Here is an 18,842-nt window from a genome sequence, read left to right as displayed (position 1 = left end):
GGATTTCTGTGAGTTAAGCTTCAGTCTGGTCGACAGAGCTAGTTCCAAAATAACCAGGGCTCCACAGAGAAACCCTGTCTTCAAACAAACCAAGACAAAATAAAACACAACAAACAAAAGAGAATGAAACTCTGTGGCACGGCACCTGGCGTAAGGCTCTGGGTTCCGTCCTCGTCAGAATAAACAAATAAATCCTTTCAAGGGGCTGCCTGCTGCCTGCAGACCAGTGTGTGCAGAGACCTGGAACCACATGTTGCAGTCTCCCCAGCCAGGCTCAGGTGATTAATTACAGAGCCGTGGCTTGAGAGTTTGTCCTGAGGAGAAGTTTGTCCTGTCACCTAGTCTCAAAGGTCCCAGGACAACTCTCAGCCCCACCCTCCGGTTTCTTCCTCTCTTCTTTAGTCTCTGAAGTGCTTGAGGACCCAAGCATTAACATCTGAAGCCCACCGGGGCCTTCATTCCTGACTAGAAGATGTCTCAGTCCTGAGTCAGCACTGACTAAGCATTTGCCTTACGGCTGGTCTCAGACGACCGGCTCAGCTGACTGAAGCAGGAGACCCGTGCAGGCTCATGAGCAGCTCAGGGAGCAAACGGGCTAGAAACCGGGGGGTAGCTGGCTCTGGGCATTCCCGGGGCGCTTTGTCCCTTGTTCTCTTTGCTGGCCTCTTGGCTGTCCAGCTGGGAGACAGGAGGACAGTCAGCACTATAAGGTGATGCCTGTCACATTAGCTGCCCCACAAGAAGTTATACTCTCTTAACTGTCCAGCCAAGACCCAGAGGCTGCTCCAGTGACCAAGTGGCACTCAGGTGCATCCCAGGAGCCTGGCTCCTCAGGATGGTAGGAGGGGAATCCCAAAGAAAAGTTTTCTGAAAAGTGGGTGAAAAAAAAAAAAGACAATAAAGCCTGGTCTCAAGGGGCCAATCATCCACCCTGCTTGAAGTCCTTTGAAATTTGAGAGGCAGTGCACTGGGCAGGACAAAGCGAACAGAGAAGGGAATGTGTTTTTCTTCCTGTTGCCTTTTCCCCTCTATCTGCGTATTTTCCTCCTTAGTTGTTTTATGCCTTCCGTCATTGCATTTTTCTTCTTCAGTTATTGCTTTGTTTATGGTCCAGTCCCCAGGGTCTCCTGCACACTATGCGCTGTCACCGAGACACACCTGGTGTTGTCTCAGTCTGTATGCGTTTATTACGCAAAGGAAGGAATGTTGGTGTGCTTTGGAGAAGACCTTTCACCCATTCAGATCTACAGATACGTACAGATCTGAGGGGGTTACAACTCCGAAGAAAAATGTATTATCCTTGCTTGTTGGATATCTTGTCTTTCCAGAATGTTCAGAATCCCCCTGACCTCCAGCCTACCCCACTCAGATTCTTGCTCTTCTCTCCCAGACTACTTCGAAGCCAACTGAGCCTCACGGTTATTGCCCGGATGCTGGGTCAGCAAGAGGCACTTCCTCTCTGGGGAGAGAAAACCCAGGTGAGTCTGCCTCAGCAGGACCAGGAAGGCCTCTGGTGGGCCACAACCCCTCTTCCCCATAACCTGCTTACACCGGAGCTGTCATCAGAGAGACCCTCCCCACACCTAACCTGGATTTGAATGTTTCCCTCAGCTTCCTGGGGCTAGAGGGATAGTGTGTGGTAGAGCCTTGCCTAGCTTGTGTGAGGCCCGGGGCTCTGTTACCAGCGTGGCAAGAAAACAGCTGGTGAGGCTGTGTTTCCAGCTACAGGGGAGGCTGAGACAGGAAGATTCCTTGAGCCTGGGACTTAGAGACTAGCCTGGGTGCGGCTGGTGTGGCGGCTCACTCCTTTAATCACAACACTGTAGCTCCGCCACTCTGAAAAGCAATAGTTTGCCTAACTGCCTTGTCCTAGGCTCTAGGAATTGACCAGATCTGTGAACACGGAGCCTGCATTACAGTTTATGAATTTTGGTAAAATATACATATCATAAAATTTATTTTTTCTGCTTCTTTTGTAACATTTTGTTTTGTTAGTCTACCAGATCCTCCTGCCTCAGCTTCAGAGTGCTGGAATTACAAACGTGCTACCATCCCAGCTTTGGTCTGAAATGTTTTTTTGTTTGTTTGTTTGGTTGGTTGGTTGGTTTTAATATATATATATTTTTTTTCGAGACAGGGTTTCTCTGTAGCTTTGGCGCCTGTCCTGGAACTAGCTCTTGTAGACAAGGCTGGCCTCAAACTCCCAGAGATCCGCCTGCCTCTGCCTCCCGAGTGCTGGGATTAAAGGCGTGAGCCACCACCGCCCAGCCTGGTTTTAATATATTTTTATTCTTTGAGAATTCCATACATACATGCAACATATCCCCTCCTATTTGCCCTAAAGCTTCCTAGACCACTCTTACCCTCCTAACTTCATTTATAGCCCGTATACACATTGATGTTGGACCATCTGCTGGGGCGTGGTCTCCCTTCCAGGGGCCACGTCCTTGAAGAACACTGGACAGGGCTAGAACGATGACTCAGCAGTTAGAGCCTGCGCTGCCTGACAGAGGAACAGAGCTTACTTCCCAGCACCTAGGAACCTCCCACTCTTCACTTCCCAAACCCTGGTTCCATGACAGAAGAACAATAAAGATGGAAAGAAACGCTATTAAGTTTTTAAGCTCCTACCAGAGTCCCCCACTCCAGGGCTAGGCATCCCTGGGGCAGCAGGGGCAAGTTCAGGCTTCTTCCTGGACTCTTCTCTTTGTGGAGCTCTGACCCTGCCTCTCAGCTCAGAGGCCATGGCCTTCTTGAGGCTCCAAGAACAGGATGTTCGAGAAGTTGAAAGCCTCTTGCTTCCACTAGGGATCTCCCTGGATTCATTCTTGCAGTTTCAGGGTCGTGTCGTCATCACCCCCCCCCCCAAATGCCTGGTTCAACAACACTTAAGAGGCCAGGTACACAGGCAAAGGCACGCCCAGGCCCAGCACATCCCCAAGCCAGCTAGAGTCAAATTCAAGCTTTTGTGAGGGAGCTAAGAAAAGTGTTAGTTGGTTTGGTTGGAAGGAGGGGGCTGGCTCCTGATTCTGGCTTCAGCTCCCCACTTCCCCTAAGCCTGGAATACGTACACCCTAGCATGGCGGAAGCTTGCCATTCCTACTCTGGCTGAGGTGCCATCTCAAGGAGGCCTCCTGGTCCTGTCTGTCACCCTCCCTTACTTGTTTGGTGTCTGCTGCATTGTCTTCCCCACACCCCGTTCCCAGGTGGAATCTGGGGCCCCTGAGTTGGGAACCAGTGGTGTCTGCTTGCTCTCCCTTGCCCCTCAGCCCAGGGCCTGGCCCACACCAGGAAGGCAATGTAATTTATGGGATAAAGAGACAGCCAGGGTCCCCAAAAGACAGGGTGCTCTGCAAGCCACCACCAGGGAGGTCACTGAAGAAGGGAAGACAGGTTAGGAAGTCAGGGGCAGGGCCAGCTGAAATTCAACCAGACAGGTTGCCCAGGGGCTGCCATGGAAGCCTGCTGTGAAGGCATTGGCTTTGGCTAGATGAGCTCACTAAGCCCCCATAGAGAACTGACAGAGAAGAAGGAAAGAAAATCAGGACTCCAGGGAGGGTAGGTTCCTGGGACCTCTCGCCCAGAAGCTGGGTTAGCAGGGACCCAAAGGTAAGAGCATTTCAAAGCTTAGTGGTTTGTCTGCAGGGAGTGTGAGGGGAAGCCCAGCAGGGCTGCTGGGGCCTGGAGAGGAGCCCCAAAGAGGGAGGCAAACTGTGTGTGCTGCTTGGTCAGTTAGGGAGCCAGCTCAGGAGGTCTCTGCAACAACCAAGAATCCGGGGTCACAAGGCCGGTCAGGCAAGTGGAGCCAGACTCTGCTTCTCTGCTCGAGGCCCCTACACCTACCTGCTTGTGACCACCGGGGACCCAATTCTGGACCTGTCGGTTCCTTATACACTGACTAGGCAACTCAGATCCCAGGCTCAGGCTCAGACACCAGGTGTGACACTTCCAGATGACTCCTGAAGCGGGGTGAGCCAGCTCACTGTGACCTAGGTGACTAACACTGCCTGAGGATAGACTTCTGAGAAGGTACCTGAGCCAGGTCTCAGGGGATGAGTCCCTGCATGCTGAGTGTACCGCCGGGAGGAGGGAGAGAGTCAGCGGTGCCTCTGCAGGGAGGAAGACCCAGCAGCTGTGTTTAGACTCTGCTGTTAGTCTCTTCCTGATGTCTGATCACCAGGCGTGCTCCTTCCCTGGCTGGCCTATCAGAGCCATCTTCCTTAGACTTGCCTTCGAAGGACCACTTTGACCCCCCAGCCACCCACATCCCCTCCGCACAGCCATCCTGCCCATACCTCCCTTGCAGTGAATGCACACAGTTCTGGTTGTCCACTGGTCGCCCCTTCGCCTGTAATAGTTGCGGCTTCCATGCAGGCAGCACTCACTGTGTTCTGAGAACTGTTCACAGTGCTTCCCTCCCTCAAAACCTAGGGCTGGAAGAGCTGCTACTCTATCCATGTTTTATAGATGGAGAAACTGAGTCAGGGAAGCTACACAGCAGGGAAGTGGCGGGGGGAGCCAGGATTAGAATTGTGCCATTGACCACTACAGCATGTTGCATCACCTCAACTCCTCCAGCCTCTTCCCGGGCTCTCCACAGCCTATACCACTGTGAAGGGACTTCCGGGGTTGACTCTTAGAGAAGCAGAGTCCTGGGGTCTGAAGTGGCTGGGAGGGGTTCTCAGTACCCAACCTGCCATCCCCCCCCCCCCACCTCTGTCCCGGTCTCAAGGCACAGCCTGAGCCTCAGGAGCAGGAGCTGGAGAGGAGAGCTAGGCTGGAGAGACAATAGGTCGGTAGAATGCCACAGCCCAGCACTTGCGTTTTCCCGGAGAGTCCCGGGGTTGGACCAGTCATTCCTGTTGTTTCATAGAATACTGGGAATACTTCAGAAACAGTCGCTGTTTAGCCTCAGGCCCCAGTGTGCTCTAGAGTCTGGTCTGGGCAGGAAAAGAGCTGAACTGAATGAAGTCCCTCTGCGCTAGTCCTAGCCTGAGCAGGCCAACAGAGGCACGGAGAAAGAAGTAACATTTGGGGCAAACTTGCAGAGAATGCAAGTGCTATGGGGAAAAAAGTTTAAAATTTTTCCCAGAAGAGGAAAAACAGCATTGGGTGGGTGCGGTTTTGTAAAGGCGAGGAGAGGAAAGGACATTTGCACGTGGAACTGTAGGAAAACCTACCTTTGGTGGGGGAGGGGGTCACTTCCGGCTGAGGAAGTAGGAAGCACAGAGGCCCAGGGGCTCTAGAGAGGACGTTGGGGTTGGAGGGAAAGCGCAGAGACTGGTGTGGCTGGAGCAGAGGGCTTCCAGGCCGAGAGGAGAGACAGAAACTGAACTGTAAACATGTTAAAGCCAGCTAGCCCTTGAGACCCAAGTGCTGGAGGATGAAGCGAGGGGCGAGGAGGGTGCAGGGCAGTTGGCCTGAGAGTAGCAGAGACGGAGCGTTGGAGCGTGGCTGCTGCTAGGTGACTTCCCAAGGACAGCGGCAGGGCTCCAGAGAGCGGGTGGGAGCCCTCCAGGAACCAGACTTGGAGGGAAGGAGACACCCTCTCAGCAGCCAGGCAAGACACAGGTGGAACAGGTTTGGGAGGAAACTCGGAGTTTGTTTCTTATACCAGCCTCTTGCAACACAGAAACAAGGCAAACCTTTTTGTAAATACGTATTTACTATTGTGTGTGTGCACACACCGCAGTACCCACATAGAGGCCAGAGGACAGCTGCAGGAGGCCATTCTCCTGTCCTCTCCTTCCACGGTGTCGGACCCAGGGAGCAAAGGCTTGACAACAAGCACCTGACCCTCTGAGCCATCTTATCAACCATTGTTTGGAGATTTGCTCCTGCCTCTGCTTCCCAAGTCCAAAGTTTACAGGAATGTGCCATTGTGTCTGGCAACTTTTTTGTTTTGTTTTGTTTTGTTTTGTTTTTTGAGACAGGACCTCTCTGTGTAGTCCTGCCTGTCCTGGAACTCACTTAAACCAGGCTGGCCTTGAACTCAGAGATCCACCTGCCTCTGCCTCCCAAGTGCTGGAATTAAAGACAAGCACCACCACCTTCAGCCTCAAATCATGTCTTGAAATTTGGAAAGCAAGGGTTTTGAGTGCCCAAAATTAAGGGGGATACAAAAGTTTGAATCTCCTAGGAAATGGTTAACTGATGCTATTTAGCCATTCGCTTGCCTAATGACTGCTTAATAAGCATCAGCCATGTGCCAGGCATGGTGCTTAGCCCTGTGCACTGCAGGAGACAGTGCTGACCTCACAGCCAGGGAGGGGGCTGACAATAAGTCAGGACACTAAGCAAGCAAGTTCTGTGCCTGCAAGAGGGTAGATGATGCCATAGGGAAAAGGTGTGCCGGGTTGGGGACTGGCAAGGGTAGTAAACAACAATACTGTAGGCTGTGGGTTACATGTGACAGTGGACTCCACAAGGAGGGACCAGTTCTGCAGTGCCTCTGTTCAGACACCTCAGGAAGGACCAGGCTCCAGAGAGCAGCAGCAGCAGGCCATTTGGGACCTCCTCGCGCCTTACAGCCACCTCTCCTGTGCAAACTGGAGGCACTGCCAGATTCTGAGAGCAGGAGACACATGCTGTGTAGACAGTTGCTTTGCCAGGATCTCCTCCTGCCAGGAGACTGGCAAGGCCAGTGGAGGCCTGTCCTTCTGGGTGATCATCCCTTCTTGCCCTGAGGTGTCTGCCCTAATGGCCTGAATGTTTGCTGAGTTGGCACTCTGCAGTGGAAGTAGGGGGTGGGGGTGGCAAGGGTGCTGGTGTGGTCCTAACCCTCCCTCCTCTCCAGGGACTTTTGCGGACCAGAGAAGCCTTCATCCAGGAGAGAGGGTGGTATGTGGGGGTGGGGCGATGCGGGAAACAAAAGAAAATCTGAGACCAGAATGCTAGATTGCACTGAGGCACCGCCAGCCTGCTTTCCTGGAGCGAGAAGAAAAATAAGAGTGAGCAAGTGAGCCTGGTCTGTGCTTTCCCTACCAGCCCTGCCCCCTGCTCTTAGAGCACAGCCAGTCCTGGCTCTGCTGGGGCGGGCCTTTAGTCACTCTGGGGGCGTGGTCTTTGAGGCAATGCGGGGCAGCCCAGTGCTTGCACAGCTGTGAGCAGCGAGCCTCCAGCGTGCGAAAGGGCAGGGCTGTTGTTTTGAAAATTATCCCGAAGGCTGGCACAAGGCAGTACTGCTCTCGATGCAGCCCCAGATGGAAACTATCCCTGCCCAGATCCTTCCTCCCTGCTTTTGCTGCCGTCTTTCCACACTGCAGAGAAGGCCTGGCCTCCTTCCAGGAGCCAAAGCCAACCTGACTACCAACCAGCTCTTCATCCTCCTCTCCCTGCCCAGCTGCTCTCCAGGGCTTCTGAGATTGAGGGCAGCTGAAGTGCTGAGCAGGTGCTGGGGGGTGAGTCACAGGAGGAAGCCAGGTGTGGCGTGCCACCCGGCTGGGCTCAAGCTGGGAGCTGGGCTTGGGGCTCAACCCTCTTGTCTGTGGCCACACTGCACCTGCTAGATCTAAGGAGCCGGTCCTCTTGAACTACCCTGTCGCTGCCCATTCTTCCACATCCTCCCCCATCCCTAGGGTTGCACATGGATGGCTTGGAGGGACGAGGACTGGAGCCTACCTGCCTTGACCCAGCCATACTACATCCATCTGGGCAGTCCTTGCAGGGACCCTATGTTTGAGGTGACCAGGGGGAGGGGCTAGCTTCAAAGCCTGTTTTGTTCAGAGGGGTTGGGCAATTCTTCAAAGCTAAACAGGGGGTGGGTGGGGTGCCTGGTAGATTAACAGATCAGCCAGATCCCTCTGTAGACCTTGCAGGGAAATCCCCATCTAAAGGACCCACTGAAAGGAAGTTTCTGACGGAGAAAACTGAAGATAGATACTGGGTGAGAGTGAATTATTGGCTATTTTGTTGGACAAGAAAATAGTATGACTTTTTAGGTGTAGCGCATCACGCCCGTCTGCGCTCCATGTGCTACCATACAGTACGTGAACTGGGCAAGGGGCTGGAGACGGAAACACACAAAGACTCACAAATACAGACAGAGACACACAGGTCATCCTTGATCCTAAGAATGCCCCCTTTATTGTGTCCAGGGGCCACATATATAGAGATCCTTAACTGATAGCCACGCCCCAGCCAAACCCACCAGAAACCACTCCCCTGCCATCAGGAACTCCTGAGGGTGCTCGGAGCAAAGGAAAACAAGTTGTTTACAAGAATTTCAGGATCTGGGGGTTCACTGCTCCCAACATTTAGGAAAAGAAAAAAGAGGACTGGGCAAGACACACATCCCAGTACTCAGGAGGCAAAGTTAGGGATTGGCTGCGAGTTTGAGGCCAGCCTAGTCTGCAGAGGAAGGACCCCATCTAGGAAGAAAACAGAATGTGCTAGGGAAATGGCCCATGCTCTAGAGGCACTTGCCACCAAGCTCGATGGCCCCCAAATTCAGTCCCCAGAGAGAACCCACCCCTGCAAACTATCCTCTACCATCAGAGTGTTTGCTGTGGCTTGTTTGCACGCATGCGTGTGCGCACACAGATAACATGTAATAAAAAAAATTAAAAGAATTGCCAGGCTCGGCGGTCCATGCTTGTAATACCAGTACTTAGGCAGAGCTGAGAGGGTCACAAGGTTTAGGCCAACTTGGGACACAAGGGGCGACCTTGTTTCAGACAAACAGAGCTGTTGGTATTCCTGATAGTGTTATATCGTGGGGGACCCTCGTGTGTGTGTGTGTGTGTGTGTGTGTGTGTGTGTGTGTGTGTGTGTGTGCATCTTCTTTATGGCTTAGAAGACTCAGTATTTGGCATTCCTGGGAGGGAAGAGTGTGGTACAGATGCAGAGGAGTTAGGGACAGGCAGGCAGGGAGGTTGTGGTTGTGGCTCACAGAATGGACAGGCAAAGCTATGGATTGAAGAGGTTCAGTCCTTTTCCCGTGAATTGAATACGTTGCAGCAACAAGCTAAGTGACAAAAAAGGGATACAGGAGAGAGTATGCTATTGGCCGAGGGGCTGCTCAGGTGGCCAGGGACCAGCTCAGTGGCTGAGGCTTCACTCAGGTCACCGAGGTCCTGCTCAATGTCAGAGGGAATCTCTTTCTTACTCTTGATTTTACAGGGAATTAGGGTAAACCTTAAAGTCTCGGGAGAGCTTCCTACTTCATCAAGTTAAGGGAGGGCTCACCCTGTGCTAGGTACACCCTGTGTGTGTGCATGTGTGTGTATGTGTGCATGCTTGTGTATGTATGTGTATATGTATGTATGTGTGTATGTATGTATACATGTGCCCATGTGCATACGCACATGCTCATATACACATCCCTCCTCCTAGGAAGAAGGAGTGTGGACCACTTTAGGGAGGTCACACACACAGCTCATAAGTGAGAGTCAGATTCAGGTCCTGGAAGCTTGACTATGACCCTCTGCCACAGTTGAGGGCATCTCCCAGAGCTGTACACACACTCAGTCACAGTCTCCTCTCTCCTCCCCAGCTAGCGGTACTCGGCCATCTCCTCAGCCTCATGAGACCATCATCCCTCAGGCAGTATCTGGGTGCGGAGACCTTGCCACCCTCTCAGGGGAAACAGCGAAGGGCCAGCGCTGAGCTCGACTACAAGGTAAGGACCTCAACCCCCTGTCTGCCTTTACCAAGAAGGACCCTGCTACTTCATTTAACGGGGAAGGCGGGGCTGTCCCCATTGCACAGCCTGTGGGGCCTGTGGTCACTAGTCCTTCCAGAACCAGAAGCCACTCCAGGACAGAGGCCAGCGAGGAGGAGGCGCTCAGTATCTCTTCCAAGCCTTTAGTTAGTCCCCTTGCCCACCTGTGCCTGTAGGTGCAGGTGATGCTGTGGGCCCAGAGCTATGCCTAGTTTCCCTGTTTATTCTCACTAATTTTGACCAAGGCTTAGCCCTTGACCTTTCTCCAGTTCTTCCAAAGAAGTTCTTCTAAGTCTTGACCAGCTCTCCCAAAAGGCAGTGAAGTGTCCTGGGTTGGGAGGTTGTGGGTTAGGAATTAGCAGAGGCCCGTGCATCCCCAGGGTTAGTGTCAGAGCAGGGACCAAGGTGACTGTGGGGGCTTCCAAGTGCATCTTCCTGGGCTCTTCTATCCCTGGAGACTCAGGATAAAGATGTAGATAGGGATCTTCTAATTCAGGAAGGCAGGGATTCAAAACTCTGGTTCCTGAGGTTGGATATTAACAATCCAGAAGTCCAACCTTTGGGCATCACTCTGAGAATCAGATAAGTGAATTAATTACTTAATGAACACAAATGAACCATTAAGAAGATAGGATAATCCCCCACGTGCACAGGTACACACTCCCCTTCAGAACGTGCAGGGAAGGTTGCCTTCGCCTGCCTTGGGATTTGTCTTAGTGTTTTTACAAGGCTACAGTCTCCTAGGAAGGTGGGGCCATACACACATCCCTTGTCCTGTGCCAGGTATTTCCCAGGAAACAGGAGTGGATGACACAGACAGCTTAGGAGACCCTGGGTAGGTAGGTTGTCATAGCTGGATACTAGAGACCTCGGGGTGAGAAAAGGGGGGAGGGTATGAGAAAGAAGCGGCTGCTGTCTGGCCTTCTGCACAGAGACTATATGGCCTCCAGGAACCTTCAGGCCAGGCTGCAGCCTCACCCAGCAGGGGTGTGGCTTCTACCGAGCCCCAGGCTCCCACTGGGCTCACCACATTGCTGACCTGCTGGTAGTAGGGGCAGAAGGTGTCTGTGTAGCAGTCGGGATGGGAGGATGAACAGGCTGAGGAATCCTTTATTTTGAAGGCTCCAAGCACAGCTACTCCTCCCTCGTTGTCTGCCTGTTAGAAATCAATCGTCCATTTTGCCTTAAAGCTTGAGGAGAGCAGAGCGGCGCGCATCCAGGGGTGCTTACTGCCCCAAAGCAAAGGACACACTGGCTGGGGACAACAGTAGGGGCAGGTGGGGCTGCCGTGACCTTTAGAGCCCCTGTGCTGCAGCCAAGAGCACTGCAGAGCCTCGGGGCGGGGCTCCCCTTCACCTTGACCTCTGCTGGTGAAGTGGCTAAGGGCAGAGGCAGTCAGGACCAGGGGACAGGACACAGGGGGACTAGTGGAGTGCCATAAGAGAACCGTGAAATGGTTCCAGCTCTGTGCCCTGGGCTGGGTGTTGTGGTGGCTGGGAGGGGCCAGGCCGGGCAGGTGACTAGGTCCCACTCCACCTCAGCCAACTGACTCCTCATTAGGTCTGAGCGTGTTTCATCTTCAAAGATGAGATGGGGCTACTCACCAGCCAAAATGAGCAGAGGCGTCATCCGCCCAATTTTACAGGGAGTGGTGGTCTGGGATGGGGCAGCCTTTCATCCACAGAGCTCAAAGTCTTTGCCTTTTTGCTTCTCAAGTGCAATGGGGAAACTGAGGCCAGAGTTCAGGTCAGCTGGAGGTGATCAAGCATGAAGGAGACAGCTTCTTCCCAGCACTTTGAGGCTGCAGTGCTGAGCTTCTGCCTGTCCCACACTAAATACACTCCTGTCTGGGAGATTTCCTGCCCTAAACTGCAGGGGTCACAGCACTCCTCCAGCCCTGCAAATCAACACTTCTGCAGACTCTTCTCCTGGTCTTCCCATCTCCTCCCTCCCCCAGGGGAGAGACAAGGGCACAGCATGGCTCCACTGTTGTCCCCTTGCATGGCTGGCTGTCTAGCTGGATTGTGGGCACAGTTGTGTGTCTCAGCATGGCATGTTTTTTGCCACTAAGTGAAAAACCGAACAAATGAATTGTATTTCATCTCTCTTCCTCTCTCCTCTGTTGTGGCCATCTGCTCCCCTGCCCCCATTTTTGAAACTGCCCTCCCCCCTGCACTGCCTTTGACCAGTGATAGCCCCCTGATCTCTTAATATCCTTGTATCATTAAGACCACAAGCATTTATGGAACCCCAGACTTCAGAAGTATTACCTTGGGTAATGAGAGAACCAATCACAGGGCATTGTTGGTAATTATAAGTTAGTGAGGCTCCTGCCTGGGAAAGCTAACCACCAAGTACTTTAACAAAAGAAGCAACTGCTCAGGCTTCCACTCTGTGGGGGGAGGAGGAGAGAGCCAGGCTGGAGGCAGGGGCAGGTTCCCAAGAAGGCCGTTTGTCCTACCAGGGTCAAAGTCACTTACCATGCTATTAGCACATACAAAAATATGCTTGGAAAAAAGACGTTTTGTGGAGGGCTGGAGTCTAACTCAGTGGTAGCATGGTTAAGGAACATTATAAGATTGGAGTATAAGATTTAACACTTTAAAGTGCCTGGCTCAGTGCCTAGGGCTGTAGTCTAGGCTGCTCGAGAAATTCAGTGGTGGTGCACATCTTTAGTCCCAGCACTCTGGAGGCAACGGCAGGTGGATCTCAGTGAGTTCAAGGCCAGCAGGGTTTCACAAAGAAACCCTGTCTCAACTCCCCCCCCCCAAAAAAAAAAATTGAGGCAGGGAGATTCATTCTCCCAGCCCAGGAGTTCAACTCTAGCATAGTGTCTCATCTCAAAATATTCATATATAGTGCCAATCTCCTTGATGACTATCTGTGCCCGGTTTGAACTAGCCTTTCCCAGAGTGGAATAAACATCTAGGTGAGAAGATGCTTGGGCCTTGGTACCTTCTAGCAAGAGGCAGGGAGATGACAATGTTTACACAGAGGCGAGTATAAGAACACTAAGGCTGGCCTCCCAATGCTTCCTTTTGGCCCAAGGATGTGATTCTGCCAGAGATGTGTGTCCTGCGTCGTCGTCATCCCCCCGCCCCAGACTGGCCTTCTGGCTGCAGGCAGAAAAACATTGCATAACTTGACTCAATTTTCTCCTCCAGTCTACCAGCTCAGCCCTCCAAACCCAGCACTGGGGGTTCCGGGGGCATTTGGTTTCAGCTATGGTGTTGTCTGAATGTGGCCAGATTTGGCCTAGTTGTATTATATCTACTCCTGGAGTTGAGTTGTGACCCATTCAGTTTTGTGGAAGTGGCTGATGTTTTGGTCTTGTTAAACCTGCCGTTATGGTTCTTGTTTCTGTTTAACCACAGTTATCAAATCATTTTTGCTTTTTCTCCCATGTCTATTGCTGTGGGCAAATGCATTTACTATGCATAAATGTATAAATATAATGTGTGTATGTATATATGTATGTGTGTGTACACATGTGTAAATATATATACTTGCACTTTTTTCTGATACTGCTTACTATCATGATACCCTGTCACGTGTTAAGAATGTGCTTCCTACTGAGCTGCAGCCCAGCCCAGATGCTGTATTAGTGAGGTTTTTCCCGCTTAGAGATTTGGAAGGTATAGGAAACCAGAATCTGATGGTAGGATGGGAGTGTCTCTCTAGTTGGTTAAATTTGAGGAAGTTAAATGTCTCCCACTGTGGAATGAAAACTGAGGATAAAAAGACCAACTTGGCACTGGGAGCCTACTTCCTTTTTCCCTTTTCCCGTATGCCTCCTCCCAGCCTGATAGTGGATGCCTTCCAAAGATGACAGCTTGAGGCTCACTGGGGACTGTACATCGGTCGGTCACCTCCTGCAGGTGCATCCATTCCTTGTGACTTTCTGTGGAGGTCCCAGGCTGCAGAGACTTGGGAAAAGCTTGTTTACGGAGGATCCGTGTTTGTGAAGAAGTAATTTTATGGAGGTAGGGTGTGCTTTTGACTGTGGGTAATGCCGGGGATGGGCTCCAGCCAGCTGCAACTCTGTGGAGGTGTGTGTCTGCCCAGCTTGGGCAGAGGGCGTGGCCTGCCATGTGTTTGTGTGCAAGTGCCCTGTGTGCATCTCCTGTAAACCCTGTGGTGTGCCAGGTGTGTTGGGAGACCTGGTGAACAAGTTTTGCTGCTTTTGCTGCTGCGACTATAGACTGCAGCTGTCTGTCCCTGGGCTGGCTGACCTTGCCAAGAACTGCCTTAATGGGCAGTTGCTGCAGGGACAGGAAGGGTTAGCTGCCCTCTGGCATCTCTGTGCTCGACTCTGGCCTCTCTTGCTGGTACTTCCAACTCCAACAAGGGGATGTATGTTCCCTGGGCTTGACTTGAACCCCTGTGTCGTTTTCAAAGACAAGCAGATCCTGGAGCCTCTCCCCTTGCCCTTTCTCACCTGAAAGTACAGCACCCACACACACACACACCCTCCACACACACACCCCACACACACCCCACAGTGCTGTAAACTTGGGTCAGGACAAGGTTAGGAGAGCCAGGAGAAAACTGGATTTGAGGAATGGAAAACAGACATGCAGACTCCTGAGCTCTTCCTGTCCAGCTTGTGGTTCTGTTCCATCGTCCTTCCTCCAAAATGAGCAGTAGCTGCATTTTGTCATGAACCTGGTGGCCTCTGAGAAGCTGACCCTGTAGAGGAGCTGAAGCACACACAAGTCTGGGAACCTGTAGACTCAGGCCCAGGCCAGCTTTGCTTGGTTCCCAGAAATCTGAGTTCTTTGCAAGAACAGGAGCAAGACTTGCAGCGACAGGGTTAAGCCCAGGAGGCAGGGTGGGGTCCCAGGGAGCTTTTGTTCAAGCCCAACCAGCTGGAGGGTTGGCCTGCTCTCTCCTTCACCCCAATCAGCCCTGTGCTCTGGAGGACCTCTCAGGGTCCCTGTCCATGGGCAGGTGACTCATCAGCTTCTGTCCTGGCACTCTTATCTAGGTTTCTTCCTCCCTCTGGACACTCTGTAGAGTGTCTTCCTCCCATTCAGACCTGTTGTATCTATCGTACTCTGATTTTCCATCCAGTCTCTGCCCCCATCACGTACAGCCCTGAAGACCAAACCGCAGCACTCTGCATGCTGATGGCCTTGGCCTTGCATCTTCCTGTCTTCCACTTCCTGTCTGCTGAACTCGGGAGGTCCATAACAGTCCACTTAACCCCTGGCATGTGCCCTGCCTCCATGAATGTAAACAGAGATGTGTGTGGGGCTGGGTCCCCAGTCAACCTCAGCAGCAGGCCTCCAGTGAAATCCCCAACTGAGCAGAAATAAGTCCTCCTGCCGTTTCTCTTATGGCCAGGGTTGGGTGTAGGAGCACTCTCCAAGTGCTCCATCTCTCAGCTCTGCCTTGACTGGCTAGGGAGGAGTGGGGGCTGCTCGCTCCGACAGGGTTCACAGCTTTCTCAGCTGCTTCTGCTCCCCACTTTTCCCCTGTTCTGTCTCTTCTCTTTTGTCTTCCCTGGGCCTCTCTCAATGGGGATGTAGTTCCTGGTTGTCCTGGGATGACTCCCCAGGCTTCGCTGAGCCCACAACTACAGGCACTGTGTCACAGAACCCCAGGGTGGCTTTCCCCAGTGCTTGACTCTACCCTGCATTCCCAGACAGGTTCTCTCTCTCTCTCTCTCTCTCTCTCTCTCTCTCTCTCTCTCTCTCTCTCGTGTGTGTGTGTGTGTGTGTGTGTGTGTGTGTGTGTGTGTGTGTGTGTGAAACCCTAGGTTGACCTCCTTTCTTTGGCCACCCTGGCCAGGGTAAAGAAAGAGCTTCTGTCCCAGAGTCAAGACTCACTGGCTTGGCATGGACGGTGATTGGCTGGCCCAGGTCACATGTATTCTGCTGGAGTCAACTCTGCAGACATCACCATAGAACATTTTGGCCTAAATGTAGGGGACAGGAAGCTGGGCCACTCTTACAAAGGAAGGGGTGCATCCTAGGTACCTAGAAACTTGGGGCCGCACAGCACACCCTGTTCTTCTGTCACGGCCTTTGAGAGAAAACAGCTCTCTTTGCAGATGGCCAGTCCTAGCTACTCCTTGCAGAACTACACATCATGCTCCCCCTGCCCTCAGGCCCACATGCTAATGTGCATGCATGTGTATAAGCCTGGGCTCACACACACACACACACACACACACACACACACACACACACACACACACACACACACAGCTTCCTATAGCCAGAGATTCTAGGCCCCCTGGCAGAACTAGGTTTTCCGTCCAGACTCCCATGGGATCAGGGTCTCTGGTTCCAGCTGAAGAAGCAGGAAGAGCTACTGCCTCTGCTTGTCGTCTTGCTTGCCCCCACCCCCACCCCTGAAGGAAGCCAACGTGGGAGGATGAGCAGGGTGGGATCACCCTCTCAAGGATTTGCCCACAACCCTGTGGTTCCTCCCTCTGGAGACAGTCTGAGATGGCTTCACTTTAGCACATGCCCTCAGCCCTCCTGCTTATGTATGCCCTTCCCCTACCTCCTGTGCTAAGGCTTCCCAGCTCCCACCCAGTCCTCAGAGCAGAACAGGAAGGAGCCCCTTGGGGTCCCTGCTCAGAGTTTAGGTAGAGCTTACAGGAGGATCCCACTGTGATAGGCCTAGGGTCTCAGAACTCATTTCTGGGAGCTTAGAACAGGCTCCAGCTCATGCTCTGGGGGCGTGGTGGGTGTGAGGGTACATCCTGGGACCCTCAGATTCTCCAGCACCCTGGGAAGAGTCCTCCTGCCTCCTGATCCAGCTGGGGTCCAGAGAGCAACTTTTCCTTTAGTGGTTGTTCCCAGCAGCTGATCCAGAAGTCCTGTTCCTGTCTAGATGCTGCCAGCCTGTCTTTTGTCACCCGAAAGTGGCCCTATCCCTGTCCAATTTTTAGGGATCCACCCTCCAACATGACTGCATCACTTTCAGTTATAGAATAGGGTGGCCTGCCTAGCCAAACCTGTGGCGAATCTTGCAGGCTGTGTCTGTGACGTCTGTTGCCTGACCTCTTGCCCCCGTATCTTCAGGGACTCTGGTCTAAGAAGAGGTTTTATGTCACACGTCTCATTTCCTAGCAGTAGTCATGTGTCCTCATCATTTCCTACTTGCTACAACAGTGACCAGTCCCCCATCCTGGGCAGTCACTTTGGAGGTCAGCTTTTCTTTTGGCATGGAACCTTGGTTGCAGCCCTCTGCTCTGTTGCCTGCCAAGGCCAAAGTCAGGAAGTACAACCTTGGAACTGGAGCAGCGTGGAGTAGCTTATGCAGTTTCCCCTGAGAAACAGGGAAGAAATGGCATCGCACGATGGCAGGTGCCATGCTCCCGTGTTCAGATGAAGTGTAGTTAGAAACATGCATGTACTGTGCTTTGGTGGACACACAAGATAGAGCCCTGCTTCCCTCCCTGAGCTGAAGGTCTTGGCCTGGGGCCTGTTTGTGGCCCTACCTCCAGATTACCCAGGGTTAATAATAATGTTGTTGTTTGCCCAACCCCTGAAGGAGCACCTGCCCCACGCCCTTGGGCACAGGCTAGTGTCTCCGTCCACCCCAGGAATAGCCTGGCCTCTATGTCCTGCCTCTAGAGCATCCAGGGACCTCTGCTCTTTCTACAGTGTCAGCCCCGTTTAAAGAGGTGATACAAGTCTAGAGCCTTTCCTGATGAAGGGGGAGGTCCCAGACATCCACTTCTTGCCATTCCTCCCCCAACTGGACGTGCTGGGGATCTGACCAGACTTGAGCTCCCACATATTCCAAGACGCAGGGTCACCAGGCCTTCTCTGTGTGTCTTATTGGATTGGGATGCTGTGATACTAGATTTAAATTTAGTTTTAAAAAGGCGAGTGGCTCGTGGCCCACCTCGCACGGCAGGCAATCTAGTGATCTGTGCAGCCTGGGTCTGTAACTAGATTGGTTCTAGAGCTCGTCGTCAGCACGTGTGCTCCACATGTAACAGGAGCGGCACTGGCGAAGGAGTCTCCTGGGGTCAGTTGTCAAGCTAGGCTGGGCCTCCAGACCTTAGAGACTGAGCTGAATGCACAATCCCCAGGGTAGCCACCAGCCAGGGCCCGTGATGTCAAGGGCAGAAACAGAGGAGGTAGTCCTGGCATCCTGGTGCTGCTGAGCAGGTATGCAGACCCTGCATGATGAGCCCTGGGCCTCAGCAATGTGACTTAGAGGGCCACTGCCCGTGCATCCTCGTCGTCCTCCTTCCTCGGTGTCCCTGGGCCAGCCTCAGTTCTCCCCAGTCCCTAGCAGCTGCCCAGAGCCTGGCTGGACCTGCTTCCACAGAGTCCTCCTGCCCTTGAAAGTCTACTGTCCCCTTCTGCCTGGCAGGCTCTGAGGAAAGGGTTCCATCTAAAGACTCCAGTGTAAGGCTACATCCTTGATCATGACCTGAGGTAGGGAGAAACTGCTGCTGGGTTAGAGAAAGCGGCTTCCTGGGAACTCCCTTCTCTCTTCCACCCTTTGGCGTAAGTAACCCAGCTTACCCCCTTGGCATTAACTAACAGGGGATTTCCTGAAGGATGAAGTTCCCAGGAAATGTCCACCCATGTTCCCTTTTGTCTCTTTTGACAAAAACTTGCAAATGAGTTCCACTTGACCCAGGAGACCTGAGATCAAAACTAACTGGAGCAGAACCAGAGGTGCCACCTGCCTGTTGTCCGCTGGGTGATGAGCCTCATGACCCTTTCATCCCTGGGTCCTGATTTGGGGGAGGGCAGGAATGAGATATGCCACAATGAGTTTCTGGGAAGAGGCCCGTCACCAGACTCTGGGGAGAGACCCAGGAAGTGGAAGCAAAGGCCTTGCTGGCAGTGGGACTGGGGGACAGTACCGCCTTGGCTTGTCAGTATTAGGTCCAGGCACGTCCTGTTCTTCACCCTCTGCCGCTCTCTTCTGAGTCCTTGGCTGAGGTTTCCTGGATCTCTTTCCCACTGTGGTTTCCCAGCCTGGATTCGTGTTTGTGCACGAGGGGCTGGGCTCCTCAACTGGCTGGGGTCCTGCCGCTCTAAACAAGGTATGAGGCCTGGACATTGCAGCCCCACCACCATGGAAGACTGACTCCAAAGCCATACTGGCCCCAACTGCAGCTACACACACACATACATGGACACACACACAGCCACACACCACACACACACACACACACAAATACTACATGCACACATGT

General features: G+C 52.7%; 1 protein-coding gene across 1 annotated transcript in view; it reads left to right on the top strand.

Annotated features, from left to right (window-relative positions):
• The window catches only part of Fam178b (family with sequence similarity 178 member B), a 97,311-nt gene that overhangs the window by 71,502 nt on the left and 6,967 nt on the right, over positions 1 to 18,842 (top strand). Inside the window, exons 11-12 of the mRNA XM_026785778.1 lie at positions 1,391 to 1,478; positions 9,494 to 9,619. Of these exons, the coding sequence (XP_026641579.1) occupies positions 1,391 to 1,478; positions 9,494 to 9,619 (214 nt within the window). The remainder of the gene's footprint in view (positions 1 to 1,390; positions 1,479 to 9,493; positions 9,620 to 18,842) is intronic.

Source organism: Microtus ochrogaster, linkage group LG2 (genome assembly GCF_000317375.1).
Source record: "Microtus ochrogaster isolate Prairie Vole_2 linkage group LG2, MicOch1.0, whole genome shotgun sequence".
Lineage (NCBI taxonomy): Eukaryota > Metazoa > Chordata > Mammalia > Rodentia > Cricetidae > Microtus > Microtus ochrogaster.
Note: the sequence above shows the minus strand (reverse complement) of the source record. Positions and strands in the feature narration are given on the sequence as shown.